Source organism: Lolium perenne, chromosome 2 (assembly GCF_019359855.2).
Source record: "Lolium perenne isolate Kyuss_39 chromosome 2, Kyuss_2.0, whole genome shotgun sequence".
Lineage (NCBI taxonomy): Eukaryota > Viridiplantae > Streptophyta > Magnoliopsida > Poales > Poaceae > Lolium > Lolium perenne.
The window spans coordinates 220,657,170-220,672,421 of NC_067245.2; the positions used below are offsets into that span (position 1 = coordinate 220,657,170).

Sequence of the window (15,252 nt, forward strand, 5' to 3'; positions counted from 1 at the left end):
TTATTCAGTACAGGTAATTTTTTTTTTCTAAGTACTCGTATAAAAGCAAAGTGGGCGTGATTTGGACCCTGTTAATTCATTTCTCGAGGGTACCTGAAAATCTCGGCGTATAACGAAGCGGCAGCCCAAAAGAAAAGCAGGGACCCCTCGGTATCCTCGAGAGCGCGCGATGTGCATTGATTTTCCTAGCGCCGTTTGGGTCTCGTCTCCCGCATCCGAGTCAATGAACACTCTCTCCCTTCCTACTTATATGCCCTTCAACCCTGCATCCGGTCCGCTACTTGCGCCGTCTCAAGTAGTACTGCTTACCATCCATCTTGATCTGGCAGCTTCATTCCACCGGAAGGTCCCTTGTTATCTTCCCTCCATGTTTGTTTCTTTTCTCGTTCCGATAGTGTTGAGCTTTCGTTGCTGAGGGGTGGTGCCTTTATTTCCTAGGCAACGATTGATCATGGGCGGAGGGCGGAGACGGCGACGGCGACCGGGCGGTGTTGCCACGCCCTGCCCTTCCCATGGCGATATTACTCTTGCTCTCGTCGGCAAAATTGGCTCTGGCAAGAGTGCCACCGCAAACAGCATCCTCGGGGACGAAGCGTTTGCATCGAAGCTCTCCTATCGCGGCGTCACCAAGACTTGCCAGAACAGAAGTAAATCCTTTCACGAGGGCTGTGCGTCCCGCACCCTGAATGTCATCGACACTCCTGGTGAGAATTCTCGGCCATAATAAGTGTTCTTTTCCTTCTGTATTTAACTTTTTATTCTTTGATAAATGGAGTAATTTAGTAATGACTGATGTCTAGGTCGTTCTTTTGAAAATTTATAAGTTTCCAGTAGCAAATGTTATCTGTCAAGCTCTATGATCTGAAAAAGGTTCCTACGTTGATGTTTGACGTGGAAGCCTGTAGTGATTTGTAAGTATCTTGATGTGATGTGACTATGCATAGAAGACTTGGAGTTGTTGTGCAACATAGCTATTCTAGATGAATTTTGTTGCTTCATTATTTACATGAGAAAAACCACTATTGATGCTGAATTTGTACTAACAAGAAATTATCTACAAGATGCCTAACAAAGAGCAAATGTACAAACGGATGGAGCTCTTTTTCCCCTTCTGTTCTACTCCATTTTTTATTCTAGTTAAAATTAAGATGCTGCTTTGATATCTTCTGTGTAAGATATGACTATGGAATTCACAGTAATTGCAAATAGTCTTTACAATAAGATTTCATATCTTTTGCGGTAGGAGAGAAAGAGCTCTTTAAATGGAATTTTTGGTGACTCTTTAATTGTATGTTTGAGAACACACATCAGCTCATGAATTCCTCAAATAATGATTAACTGTTGTGCTCTTTCCTTGATAGGTTTCTTTGATATGGAATCCACCACTGAAGATGTTCAGAAGGAGATAGCTAAGTGTATGGACATGGCGAAGGATGGGATACACGCAGTACTTCTGGTTTTTTCAGCTGCGTCTCGGTTTTCTTGTGAAGATGCAAATACAATTGAGTCTATTAAACTGTTTTTTGGCGATAAAATCCTTGATCACGCAATATTAGTTCTTACACATGGAGATGAAGTAGGAGGGATGATTGGTTTGAAAGAAATGTTATCTGATAGTGCCACACCATTTCTTCAGGTCAATTTCATATATTTCCACTGTTTCCATTTGCATTTGATGGGATCATGTCCTGCAAAAGCTGTGTTATTATATTAGGAATCAGATCCAATCTGATCGAGTGTTGTTTACATGATCATGCTCTTTGTTCAGGACATGTTAAGGCGATTTGAAAATAGAGTTGTTCTCTTTGACAACAAGACCAGTGATTCTGAGCTCCGCCAATCACAGATCAACAGTTTGTTTGATGCTCTGGACTTTGTCTTATCAATTAATGATGAGAGACCATTTTCCAATGAGATGTTCTTAAACATCCAGGTTCTTTTAACTTTTAGTATTATTACCTCTGGCCTCTTGGCTTTCAGTTTGCTCAGCTGTGTTTATCATTCTGTTGGTATAGGAAGCGCATCAAATGTTCAAGCCACAGAGAGAGATATACGATGAATACCTTATGCATATCACCAAGATGGTAAGATACCATTTATATTGATTAATGAAAGAAACGAGCTACCTCAGCCTCAGCATCATGCAATGCAACTGTACCATATCCAAGGAGAAAAAGGTACTCCCTCTGATCCTTAATAACTGTTGTGGTTTTAATTCAAACTAGTTTAAATTTAAACTAAAACCACAATAGTTATTATGGACCGGAGGGAGTAGATAGAACTGAATATACAAAAAATTGATTCTTCCTACTAGCTCCTATAGACTCTAGACCCTCATGTTGCTAGAGTAAAGAATTCAATCACAAATTGATCAAGAAAAGATTACCCCGCAGCTGGGTAGAAAATTTTGATGTTGCAAAAGCGACATTGTTTGTTACCAACTAGTTTCATTTAGCAAAACTACCTCTAAGAAGATACCAAAGTACATTAAATAATCTCTAGAAGTCCTTTGACTCATATGAACACTAATACATTGCACTAGGGGAAAAGTGAAGCTTGTGACCTGTTGAACATGTTCCTTCCATGACTCTAGGGCTTAGCGGAACCCTGCTCATAGCTGTAATTAACTACAATGGCATTGTTCTTTGGACTAACCATGATTAGGAGAAAAAAAGTGGCAACGGAAACCTATGACACTAGTCCCTCCGTATGGGATTGTAAGCCCGGAGGGCCATTTAGCTAAGACCAATGTGAAATTTTATTGGATGTAGAATTGCACTTAGCATTTTCTTTTTTTTAGCCAGTCGTGAGGTAGCAATAATTCCATCCTCCCCTTCAGCCAATCAAGGGACCATGTCATCCAATCCTGGGGCATCAAGGATACAAATGGAATTAAAGGGATGGGCCCAACGTTTAACCGAGGCTAATAAGTACCTCTGGCCTAATAATCTCGAAAATTTTGGATTTGGCCTCCGGCCTAATAATCATACACAGAGAGTCTACCTAAGAAATACATTTAGTCCATCCTGTGAAGGCTAGACCATGGGAAGCAATTTTCCATCGTTTTAAAAATCAATGTTCCTTATGTTTTCGTTGGGTTTCATATCTAGCCTCCCCCAACTTTATTGGGAAAAATGCATTGATGCATCTTAAAAAGCAATGCCACCACAGGTAGAACATGACATACATGTGTTGATGTTGCCTAATCCACAACGGTTCGTGAATGCCAAATCAAGGATTTTCACAATAGAGTACAATTTGTAGACCAAGTGCCAAACATGATTTATTTTGAGAAGTTCACTGGTTAGTTGCCTAATCCACAACAGTTCGTGAATGCCAAATCAAGGATTTTCACCATAGAGTACAATTTGTAGACCAAGTGTGTGTTTAGACTTCAGATTTACTACCTCCAGTTCCAAACATGATTTATTTTGAGAAGTTCACTGGTTATGATCCTTCCATGTCCAACTATATGTTATAGTGTAAGTATGCTCCATATGTTCTCTTGCCAATGTTCTGCTTTGAAGATAAGCCAAAAAGTACCCCCCTTCAACTACAATGATGTTATACCGATGAAATACAATTCAATTTTTATCATTTATATTTAACTATCTAAAAAAACATTTTATAGGTGGAGGAAAAGCTCAACTGCACAATTGAGAGGCTGGAAAAACAGCTTCAAGAAGAGCAGAAAGCAAGGCAGTATGCGGTGAATATAATGGCAGACCAGATCCGTAGTCTGCAGGTAAACCTAGAGAAGGCTGAAAATGATAGGAAAGTTGCCGAGGAACGCCTCAAGAAAGTTGAATATGATAGCACAGTTGCTCGAGAAAACGAAAAATTAAAGAACGAGCGTTGCATCATTCTGTAGGATGATGAGCACTGGGAAATTTGCAGAACTGACGAACGTCTCAAGTTGTTAACTGGAATCTTTTGTTACTTTTGATGGGACACTTTTGATTAAATTGATTGCTACATTGTTACCGGACCTAAAAAAATATCTGTGATTTATGCATCTTATATTTATTCTGTTGTCTCAAATATTTGGCTGGACTCTTGTTTCAGAAAGAGGATGAACTTGCTTTCCGATAAGTCTTTATTTCCTACTATTACACTGCATATTTGCATGTTGAGGATCTACTATTTCTTGCGCTTGCTTAACAATGTGGAAGTTAAGTTTCCTGAAGAGTGTTTTGCTGCATAACTAGCATAAGTATACTGTACTTCCTATTCCTTATCAAAGCAGACCTTCTTAACCTAATACCTCTACTACTATCATCCACCTTTTCTCATGCATTTCTACATATAACTATAGCCATACACAGTTACAGTCTTTTTATGGTGCAGTTCTTCAGCTGATCTCCTTGCCATTACCCTCTGCTGCAATCTGAGCAGAGGCAGCATCAGAGCCATCCACACCTGAATTGTACCACTTTGCACAGAGCAGGTAGCAGAAGAAGTTGATCAAGCTGAGCACGGCGAGCATCCAGTAGAAGAGATCCAGCCTGTCCTTGTTGAGGTCGTTGTCGCCGAGCCAGCCGGCGCCGCCGTGCTTCGCCGTGACCCTGTTCACCGTGGTCACGAGCACGGAGCTGAGGTAGAACCCGAACGCGTAGGAGCAGTAGGTGAGCGCCGTGAGGAAGGACTGCATGCCGGCGCAGGCCTGCTTGTAGAAGAACTCGATGAGCCCCACGGCGGTGAACATCTCCGACACGCCGAACACGAGGAACTGCGGCGCGATCCACAGCACGGACATCTGCGTCCCGGACGCCGCGAGGTCCCGGCGCCGGCGCTCGACGGTGGCGGCGGAGACCATGGAGAACGCGACGGTGCAGAGGCCCACGCCGATGCGCTGCAGCGGCGTGATCCCGGACCGCGTGCCAGTGAGCCGCTTCATGAACGGTACGAGGAGGAGCTCGTAGGCCGGGACGAGCACGAGGAGCATGGCGTAGGGGATGGCCTGCAGCGACGCTGGTGGGATTTGGAAGGATCCCCCGAAGATCGCGGTGTCCATGGCGCTGCCCTGCTGCACGGAGAAGGTCTGCAGCTGCGCGAGCACGGTGTTGAACACGATGGTGCAGGCGAAGATGGGCGTCACGGCGAGGAGAGTCTTGGCCTGCTGCACCTCGGCTACCGTGCACAGCCGCCACGGGCTCTCCGGCTTTGTGTTGCTGGCCCCCTGCTGCGCTGCGTCCCTGATGCACGCCTTGTCCAAGAACCTATATAGTTTCAGAGTGTCAGGTATAACAACTCGGATTGAGAGCAATCTGCCAAGGCTGATATGCTGGATTTTGGCCCTGCTCAATGCTCACCTGAATTTGTTGCCATGACTGAAGTTGCCGGCCAGGCGTGCCGGCTCACAAACTCCGGCGTTTGCAGGATTGCTAGGGCAGATTTCCTTCCTCTTGTTAAAGGCAGCGACGAACACCTGCACAATTTATCACAGTCCGCAGCAACTTCGTCAGTGTTACAACTTAATCAGTATCAGCAGCAACTGGAAAGAAACTGAAGCAAATGCTATTGCCGTGACAACTGCAATCAATTTTATCATGGTTTGAATTTCTGCAAGTCCATAAGTACATTTCTGTGCCAAAATAGTTTTAACTTAGTTTACAATATCAGCACGAAGAACGACTCAATAATTTACCATTACTTGCTTGTCATCATTGAACCCATGCCAAAATAGTAAAGCAAATGCATATACTGCAAATCAGCACGTGACAACTTACACAGCCCGCAGTCAGTTCTGTCTTTCTGTCCTTATCAATATGATCAAAATCTTAGCTGCCTAGAACTGACATCCTAACAGACAGTAACTAATCATAAACTTTTGAAAATGCAACGCAGGCACAACTTGCAGATAGCATATCCGTTCTAGGTATCTGACTAGATCTGATCGGCGATCAAATAGGTAAACTACGTCTACCTATCATATGATCCCAAAATGCAGAACTGTAGAATATGACAAGATGGGCATAATGCAGCAACCGCTCTGACTGAATGATGACAAAAAGAAATCAGCCTACTATTTCAAGAATATCTAATCTAATCATACGGTACAAGAGGGCTATAACAAAAGTTCTTGCATACGGCAGTATCTTGGAAATCTCTGGAATGGACTTGTGTAGCACAAGGAGATGTTTAACATACTGACATACAGCAAGTTGCCACTAGCACAACACTCCAAAGTCCAAACTATGCCCAATTTCTTTGCTTAAGAGATCAACCATCTCCAATTTTAGAATGAATAAAATTAGTCAGGATGCAGGGTAACCTCCGTGAGTACTGTTAGCTAAGTAAAAAAGACAATACCAAGTGTACATGTTTTCAGACCAGTGTGTTTTAATTACTCGTGTAAGATTTCTTACCCTCGCAATAGGCGTGAAGATGCTGCCCTGAGGAGGCTTGTTCCGGTAGAAGGCCGCACCGGAGACCAGGCTGATGAGCCCGGCGGCCATGGCAGCGGCAGAGATACCGAAACCGACGTCCATCCCAGAGTGCGTCTGCACCCAGACCAGCGCCGTGAGAGCGATGAGCTCGCCGAGGCAGAAGCTGAAGTAGGCCGAGTTGAAGTAGGTAGAGAGCCTCTTGGAATTGTCTGCCCCGCCGGCGAACTGGTCGGCGCCGTGCGCGATCATGTTGGGCTTGAGGCAGCCGCTGCCGAGCGCCACCAGGTAGAGCGCGACGAAGAAGATGCTGGACTTGAAGCCCTTGGCCTGCTCGCAGCTGCCGTCCATGGACGCCATGTTGCACGGCGGCGGCTTCAGCTGCGGCAGGTGCGCTTGCACTGACAGCAGTATGAAGCCCTGAAGAAAACACAGAACGATGATACTGGTAAGCATCCATTGCAAATCAAAAAGGTCTGAACTTGCAAAAGCATATGTTTCCGATTTGTTAGGCAAACCGAATCATATATTCGGTTGGCATATTCTATTATGCTCTTGGCATATTCTATTATCCTCTTCCATATTTAGTGCTCGAGATATTGCATATAATCGGGCCATTATGGTAGAGGATTAGCATTGATTCTTTCCATGTATATCTTGTACATTGCCTATATATATGAGATGACAGGAAAGCCACGAGTGTGTGGGCAATCATTCTCTCTCTATTTCCTCTTTCATGGTATCAGCCAAACGATCTTCCGCGCCTATCCACCTCCACTACCGCCGCCGCCCCCGGGCTGTGCGCCGCGACACCTCTCCACCACCCTCCGCCGCCGCCATGTCCGACGCCGGCGTCCAGCCTCATCCCCACGCCGCCCTATGGGCTCAAGCCACCGCCGTCCAGAACACCAAGAGCCTCATACCGGTCACCCTCGACCTCAAGGCTTCGAACTTCACCAAGTGGCGGAATTTCCTCCAGATCGCCGTCACCCAATACGCCCTCGCTCATCACCTCTCCACCGCTACTCCTCCGGTCGACGAGGAGTGGCAGCGGATGGACTCCACCGTCATGCGTTGGTTGTACGGCTCCATCACGCCGGACATCGCCGACATGGTCATGGCCGCGGGCAGCACGGCCTTCGCCGTTCTCGGCGCCATCACCGCCCTCTTCCGCGACAACCAGCAGGCGCGCGCGGGCTACCTCGGCCAGAAGTTCCGCAACATCGAGCAAGGGGACAAGAGCGTCACCGCCTACTGCCTTGAGCAGAAAACGGCCGCCGACGCCCTCGCCGACGTCAACGCCCCGGTCTCCGACGACGCCCTGGTGTGGAACACCATCAAGGGTCTCAACGACCACTACAAGGACATCGGCAACCTCGCGCCCCTCCTCACGCCCTTCCCCACCTTTATGCAATTCCGCAACATGCTTCTTCTCCAGGAACTCAAGCCCTCCTCCACGCGCTCGTCCTCGCCCTCGGTCTACTACGCCACCCCTCCTGCTGGGGGTCCTCGCGGCGGCCCTGCTCCTCCACCGCCGCAGCCTCACGTTGGGCGCCCCGTCTTCGGCACCCCGGCCCCGGCTTACGGCGCTCCTGGAAACGGTTCTGGCCGCAACAAGGGCAAGAAGAAGTCCTACGGGGCTGGCCACGCCCCCGCCTTCCCGAGCCTGCAGCACCCCTGGACCGGCGCCATCTACATGCACCCGATGGCTGGTCCTAGCCATGGCGCCGGCCTCCTCGGCCCGCGCCCCCATGCCCTGCCACCACGCCCAGCCCAAGGCTTCATGGCGATGCCTGCTCCGTCGTACGTGCCCCCATCGCCCGCGACGTTCACCTACAACGGCTACCAGGCCTACGGCGCTCCCTCGACACCGACATGGGATCCCTCCGCCCTCGCAAACTACTTCAACACCATGAGCTTGCAGGCTCCCCAGGAGTGGGTCATGGATACTGGAGCATCCGCGCACATGTCTTCGGACGCCGGTAACCTCAATTCTCTGTCTTCTAATCCTCCACATAAACATATCATGGTCGGAGATGGTTCTTCCATTCCTGTCTCTCACTCCGGTCATACTTCCATTCCTACCTCGTCTCGTCCTCTCACCCTTCGTGATGTTCTTGTTACTCCTCGCATAGTCAAAAATCTAATCTCTGTTCGTCAGTTTACTCTTGACAATTTATGTTCGGTTGAATTTGACCCTTGGGGTTTTTCTGTGAAGGATCTCAGGACAGGGGCCGTGATTCTCAGGTGCAGTAGCTCGGGGGACCTCTATCCAGTCACCGCCTTGCCGCACGCCCTCACCGCCGTCACCGCCGACTCCACGCTTTGGCACCGGCGTCTTGGTCACCCTGGCCCCGACGCGTTCCGACGTCTTATTTCGTCCACCTCGCTCCCCATTAATAAAGTGCACAAGGACTCTAGTTTATGCCATGCTTGTCAACTTGGTCGTCATATCCGTTTACCTTTTTCGCCTTCTACAACTCGTACTGTTAGGCCTTTTGAATTAATACATTGTGATTTGTGGACTTCACCCGTTGAGAGTGTTTCTGGCTTCAAATACTTTCTTGTCATTTTAGATGATTTCACTCATTACTTGTGGACGTATCCCCTCCGTAAAAAATCTGAAGTTTTCTCTATTCTATCTAACTTTCGCACTTATGTCGCTACACAGTTCTCTCTCCCCCTTCAAGCCATCCAGTGCGATAATGGACGTGAATTCGACAACCGCGCCCTCCAGGACCTCTCCACCACACATGGGGTTCTTTTGCGCTTCTCGTGTCCATACACTTCCCCACAAAATGGTAAAGCCGAACGCATAATTCGCACTGTTAATGATATAGTCCGCACACTTTCCATTCAAGCAAGCATGCCCCCTAAATTTTGGGTTGAAGCACTACACGCAGCAACATATGTCCTAAATAGACTACCTACCAAAGCATCCACCGCACCATGTCCCTATTTCGCTCTTTTTTCTAAACCACCAGACTACACACTTCTTCGTACCTTCGGATGTTTGTGTTACCCCAACCTCTCCTCCACCATGCCTCATAAACTGTCGCCTCGCTCGACAGCCTGTGTGTTCCTTGGTTACCCCTCTAATCATCGTGGTTACCGCTGCATGGATCTCGAGTCTCGTCGCATCATTATTTCTCGCCACGTGGTCTTTGACGAAACTCGCTTTCCTTTTGCCCAAGATTTTTCCGTGTCTAACCTGCAGCAGTCTTCATCACCTATGGATGACGACATGATCGACATACCCGACTCGGTCCCTGTGCCACCCATGCACACTGGGCTGCGTCGGCCTGCTGGGGCGCGCCGGTCCACTGGACCGCCCCCAGTCTCCACTGCGCCTGCTGCCTCGACGCCTCGGACGCCGGCCTCCTCGGCCCGCTCGCCGGCCCACACGCCGGCTCCCTCGGCCTGCTCCTCGCCGGCCCACGCGTCGGCCTCCTCGGGCCGTTCGACCGGCTCCACGGCCCAGCAGACGCCGGACCAAGAGCCCGCGTTCTCCGCTGCTTCTGCATCCTCTAGCGACGACATCGATGACGCGGCTTGTGGCTCCGCGTCTTCCTCGCCTACGACACCTCCTCGACCGTCGTCCCCACCACCTGCCCGCCAGATGATCACCCGTCGTCAGGCTGGCAAGGTCATCGGTCCACGCCCGCGCCTCAACCTCCACACTACTACGGTCATCGCTCCATCACCGGTCCCTAAGTCTGTTCGTGGTGCTCTCAAAGACCCGAACTGGCTGGCGGCTATGACTGCTGAGTACGGCGCCTTACTCGCCAACGACACGTGGGACCTTGTGCGTCCTCCCGCCAACGCCAACGTCGTCTCCGGCAAGTGGGTCTTCCGCCACAAGTTCAAACCGGACGGCAGCCTCGATCGCTACAAGGCACGCTGGGTACTGCGCGGTTTCTCCCAGGAGCACGGCATCGACTTCGACGAGACCTTTAGCCCGGTGGTTAAACCAGCTACCATCCGGGTTATCCTCTCCATCGCTCTCTCCTCCAACTGGAAGATTCGCCAGCTCGATGTCAAGAACGCCTTCCTCCATGGGCGTCTTGACGAGGTGGTCTTTTGCCACCAACCCACTGGCTTCGTCGACTCCACTCGTCCTGACCATGTGTGCCGCCTCAACCGCGCCCTCTACGGCTTGAAGCAAGCCCCTCGTGCGTGGTATCATCGCTTTGCGACCTTCATCACCACTCTCGGCTTCACTTGCTCGAAGTCCGACACCTCGCTCTTCATCCTCCATGGTACACTCGGCACGGCTTACTTGCTCCTCTACGTCGACGACATCATCCTCACGGCTTCTACATCGACCTTACTCGAGCGAGTCATCACCGCCCTCAGCGCCGAGTTCGCCATGACTGACTTGGGCGAGCTTCATCACTTCCTCGGCCTTGCCGTTCGACGTGACTCTCAGGGGATGTTTCTCTCTCAGACTCAGTACGCTCTCGAGATACTCGAGCGTGCTGGCATGAGCTCCTGCCACTCTGCGTCGACTCCCGTGGACACATCGCCCAAGCTCGCCGCTGAGGCTGGCCCTCCTGTCGCCGATCCTTCGGAGTACCGAAGTCTTGCTGGTGCCCTCCAGTACTTGACGTTCACGCGCCCCGACATCGCTTATGCCGTGCAGCAGATATGCCTCCACATGCACGACCCGCGTGATCAACACTTGTTGTTGGTCAAACGAGTCCTTCGGTACGTCAAGGGCACACTTCACCATGGACTACAGCTCACTCCTTCGTCCACGGATCGCCTCGTCGCTTATACGGATGCCGACTGGGCTGGCTGTCCGGACACTCGTCGCTCCACCTCTGGCTATTGCGTGTTCCTTGGCGACAACCTCATCTCGTGGTCATCCAAGCGTCAGCATACCGTCTCCCGTTCCAGCGCCGAAGCAGAGTATCGAGGCGTTGCCAACGCCGTTGCTGAAGCTAGTTGGCTCCGCCAACTTCTCCAAGAGCTCCACCGACCCCTGCTCAGTGCTACAGTTGTCTTCTGCGACAATGTCAGTGCTGTGTACATGTCCACGAATCCAGTCCAGCACCAGCGCACCAAACACATTGAGATCGACCTTCATTTCGTTCGAGATCGTGTTGCGTTGGGGCACATCCGCGTTCTGCATGTGCCTTCGTCTCGACAATTCGCGGACATCTTCACCAAAGGCCTACCATCACCATTATTCTTGGACTTTCGATCCAGTCTCAGCGTCCGAGAATCTCCCGTTGCGACTGCGGGGGGATGTTAGGCAAACCGAATCATATATTCGGTTGGCATATTCTATTATGCTCTTGGCATATTCTATTATCCTCTTCCATATTTAGTGCTCGAGATATTGCATATAATCGGGCCATTATGGTAGAGGATTAGCATTGATTCTTTCCATGTATATCTTGTACATTGCCTATATATATGAGATGACAGGAAAGCCACGAGTGTGTGGGCAATCATTCTCTCTCTATTTCCTCTTTCACGATTAAACTGTGGCTGGTTTCTTTGATTCCATCATTCCATTAATGCAGGGTTTTAAGGTAAATTGCAAAAGTTGTATGCTAATACAAGTACTCTACTTGGAAAGAAAGGAGCGCCTACGACGGATAGTTAGTGCCAAGTAGGCGAGTAACACTAGCACCACTTTATGTGGACAAGTTGTTTTCAGGCAAGTCCCAACAACAACAAAATTCCTTTTGGCATGTCTAGTTCAACTCGCTTTCTTTCAAATAAAACAAATAATTAGCGCCGTTAGCCGCGTGTAGCACCGGGTGACCACGCCATGCTGCGTTGAATTCAACCTGTCCAAATTAAAACACCTTTTTTGAAACCAGGAGCAACATATCTGGTCCGTGCATGGTGATTGGCAATCAGGCCAATTGATTATCCATTCAAGTTCATCTCCCTTTCTGTGAAAACAACAGTCAAAACCACAAAGGAAAAACACTCTGGCACGCTCAGTATTCCTCCTGGAACACGCGCGCACGGGCCCGATTGGTCACTACTCACTACTGCTAGCTGCTCATCGATCGTCAAGTATCAATAAAAGATTTTTTTTTCTAAAATCAGGCTAATTAAGCTCCTAGTCTGTGCATCAATTGATTGATGAGACTGAAAGATAATGATCAAAGAAGCCAGACGAATGCAGGATTAATTAAGATAGGTTAAGCTTGATTTGGTGGAGAGGGGTACCGAGAGCTCGACGAAGCCGAAGGTGAGCATGGTCCAGAAGCAGCCGAGGTAGGAGTCAGAGAGGAAGCCGCCGATGAGGGAGAGGAGGAAGATGGTGCCGACGAAGTTGGTGACCACGTTGGCCGCCTCCGACAGCGGGAAGTGCATCTCCCCGAACACGTACGTGATGAGGTTGTTCCCCACCGCCGCGATCGCCATGATCTCGAAGGCCTGGATCCCTGCACAGGTAGACGAGCATATCCATTCCACGCTTCAGCACCACACGCCAGGGACATTGCTCGACGGCTCGTCCGTAATTAATTATATAGGTACGACGTACGTACCTAGGACGAAGACGGCGGCGCGCATGCCGCCGTGCCGGCCCGGCGCGCACGGGCGGCCCCGCCAGTCGACGGAGACCTCCTGCGCGGCGGAGCTCTCCACATCCATGCTTCCCTGACTTTGCTTTCTAGGGGGTCAACCCGATTAGGTAGTAGCACTCGTAGGAATGGCAAGCTCAGCTCAGCTCAGCTGCGTTGGTAAATGGCAAGTTGGTGGCGGAGGCTTTATTTATAGGCGCCGCACGGCGATGACCCTGCCCTTGTGAATGGATGCGGAAAGAGGAAGGTAGTGCGGCCGGGCCCTGCCCCCTGCTCGCGTCGGAATTTCGAGGTCGATATCGATCCATAGTGGCAGCGCAGTGCCGATGTGCAGTGCCATTCTCGGCCGCGTGAGGCTCAGTTGGGAGGGTGGAAAGGCGTGTGCACATGCATGAAATAGGCAGGGAAGAAGTTGTGGATATGCATGGATTGCCTTGGTCAAACTGTTGGGCAGCTCGATCGACCTTTGGTTCTTGCAATCAGGTTCCGTGTCAACCAAATATATGTTGTTTTTAAGCTCCGAATTGACTGAAGCAGAAACTTTCAGATAGATAAAGAGGACCTGTTATCTGACCAAAGTTTTGACAGTCATTGGTGATTTCTTCCTGAGAGTGAAAACCACAGCCACTCGACAAGATAAACTGCTTGACCCCTTAAAATACAGCAGAATGTGTGCCTACTTGTCCTCATTTCAGGCGCAAGACAGCGACACGGTACTACCACACCCATGCAAGAATTGGTTCCCAAGATAATATTGTTCTTGGGAGAGCTGAGGCAGGTACCCTAGCTACGTTACGTACCCAGAACCAAGAATGTCAATGGAGGGAGGACCATTCCGTGCAATTGCAACACCACATTCCTACTAGCAGAGACAAACCGGATGCCAATTATGAACGATGTGAATGATTCGTATTGGAGGTATCTACTAATAGATTTTGGTACACAAGTTGCATGCTAAGCCACACAGAGATCGACCAAGTAGGAGTACTCCCCATCCCCCATGATTCTTTGCGTGCTGTTCCAAAAGACGGCAGCGCAAATCTGTTGCTGCTGAAAAGATCCCATGCTTTTGTTTTCCCTAGCCCAACAGAGATCACAAGGCATAGATTCGACAGGCACATGCTTTGATCCAGTGACACCCGTTCAACTCGGCGGTTGAAAATGTTCCATAGTTGGAATTTTGTTTATCATTCAAATGATTGTATCATGATCTATTTATTCGGCTGAGTTCAATTGCAACAAATTATAAGAATAAAGAAGAATTACTGCATTTCGTAGCTTATCATTTATTTTTTATTTAATCTTTTTTTATTTAGTTTTATCTAGTTATCGATAGTACACACCGGCTCGAACTAGAATCTGAACGTCTTCCATAGCTCAAAGTTCACAAGCCACGGCTAGTTCAGGACTCCATTAGCAAGCTGCTCCGACAATTTCATTTATACACTAAACAAACAGTGTGGGCATAGAGAAGTGTCAGTGGGTACCTAACACGCACGATCTTCTGAAATAGAAATGTCCAGGCATTATCTCAGGAAAAACACACACGCGCTTCTCGGTACCAGCAACCAGCTTGGCTAGCTGTATGCAACGATGCCAGAACGACGACGATGGATAGGCCAAAAAGAGCTCATCGCGGCGATCTCCCGACTTGTCTCGATCTTGCCAGAAAAGAAGAAACCAAATCTTCAGAAAGAAGGCGATCCGGCAGGTGATGGAGTGAATCATCATCGATCGATCGCCGGGTGGGGGGTCCGGCCGGCTCGCCGTGGCTAAAGATGGATAAGGGGAGATCGGCCGGAGACGAGATTATTTTATCTGATGCGGCGTTGTATGCTGGAAAGTGCGATGCCTTTGGGGAACGGAGCACAGCTAATGCGTGAGGTGAGGTGATCCAACCTTTGTGTTTTAGCCATTGGAGCCCGGACACTGTGGCTTGTTTCTGGGCATGCTTTTGGGGCTTCAGTGCACCGATTCCTACTGTTGGGGCATCTGCCTCTGTTCATATGCTTCAGTTGTTGAGCAGCCATTGGTGTACCGGTACAGTTCCTGGCCCAACTGCTTGATATACACGTAAGGAATCAAAGAGCACCTGGCCAAGAACAGCAAAAGGGTTTTAGTTTGTAAAGAAAACATTTTTTTTCTCTCAAAACGGGGCGCACGGCCTTTTTATTGCAAAGTTGTTATTCAGGTATTACAAGTTACGGATCACATAAATTGGATACTAAAAAAATGAACTAGCGAAAATTATCACAAACAGTTGCACCTAGTATCCGTAGACTTCCGTTTGTCCATGATGATAAGGTAGGACCGCA

General features: G+C 49.1%; 3 protein-coding genes across 4 annotated transcripts; 2 read left to right on the forward strand and 1 right to left on the reverse strand.

Annotated features, from left to right (window-relative positions):
* Nucleotides 1-203: 203 nt before the first annotated feature.
* On the forward strand, nt 204-4,043 carry LOC127334952 (immune-associated nucleotide-binding protein 9-like). The gene is made up of 5 exons (XM_051361516.2): nt 204-704; nt 1,362-1,636; nt 1,769-1,933; nt 2,016-2,084; nt 3,632-4,043. Exons 1-5 carry the CDS (start codon nt 452-454, stop codon nt 3,869-3,871), a joined length of 1,002 nt encoding a protein of 333 aa, XP_051217476.1. The 5' UTR covers nt 204-451; the 3' UTR covers nt 3,872-4,043.
* Nucleotides 4,044-4,205: 162 nt separating this feature from the next.
* LOC127334950 (protein NRT1/ PTR FAMILY 4.3) lies at nt 4,206-13,276 on the reverse strand. Its single transcript, XM_051361513.2, has 5 exons — nt 12,902-13,276; nt 12,579-12,796; nt 6,369-6,806; nt 5,313-5,428; nt 4,206-5,219 (listed from the first exon to the last, which is right to left on the reverse strand). The coding sequence occupies exons 1-5, from the start codon at nt 13,005-13,007 to the stop codon at nt 4,352-4,354; spliced, it is 1,746 nt and encodes a 581-aa protein (XP_051217473.1). The 5' UTR covers nt 13,008-13,276; the 3' UTR covers nt 4,206-4,351.
* Nucleotides 6,959-8,911, forward strand: LOC127334951 (uncharacterized). Of its 2 annotated transcripts, none has more exons than XM_051361514.2 (2): nt 6,959-8,368; nt 8,605-8,911. In XM_051361514.2, the coding sequence occupies exons 1-2, from the start codon at nt 7,123-7,125 to the stop codon at nt 8,640-8,642; spliced, it is 1,284 nt and encodes a 427-aa protein (XP_051217474.1). In that variant the 5' UTR covers nt 6,959-7,122; the 3' UTR covers nt 8,643-8,911. The 2 variants fall into 2 exon arrangements, with proteins under 2 accessions (XP_051217474.1, XP_051217475.1); XM_051361515.2 differs by having other exon boundaries at nt 8,613-8,911.
* Nucleotides 13,277-15,252: the final 1,976 nt, after the last annotated feature.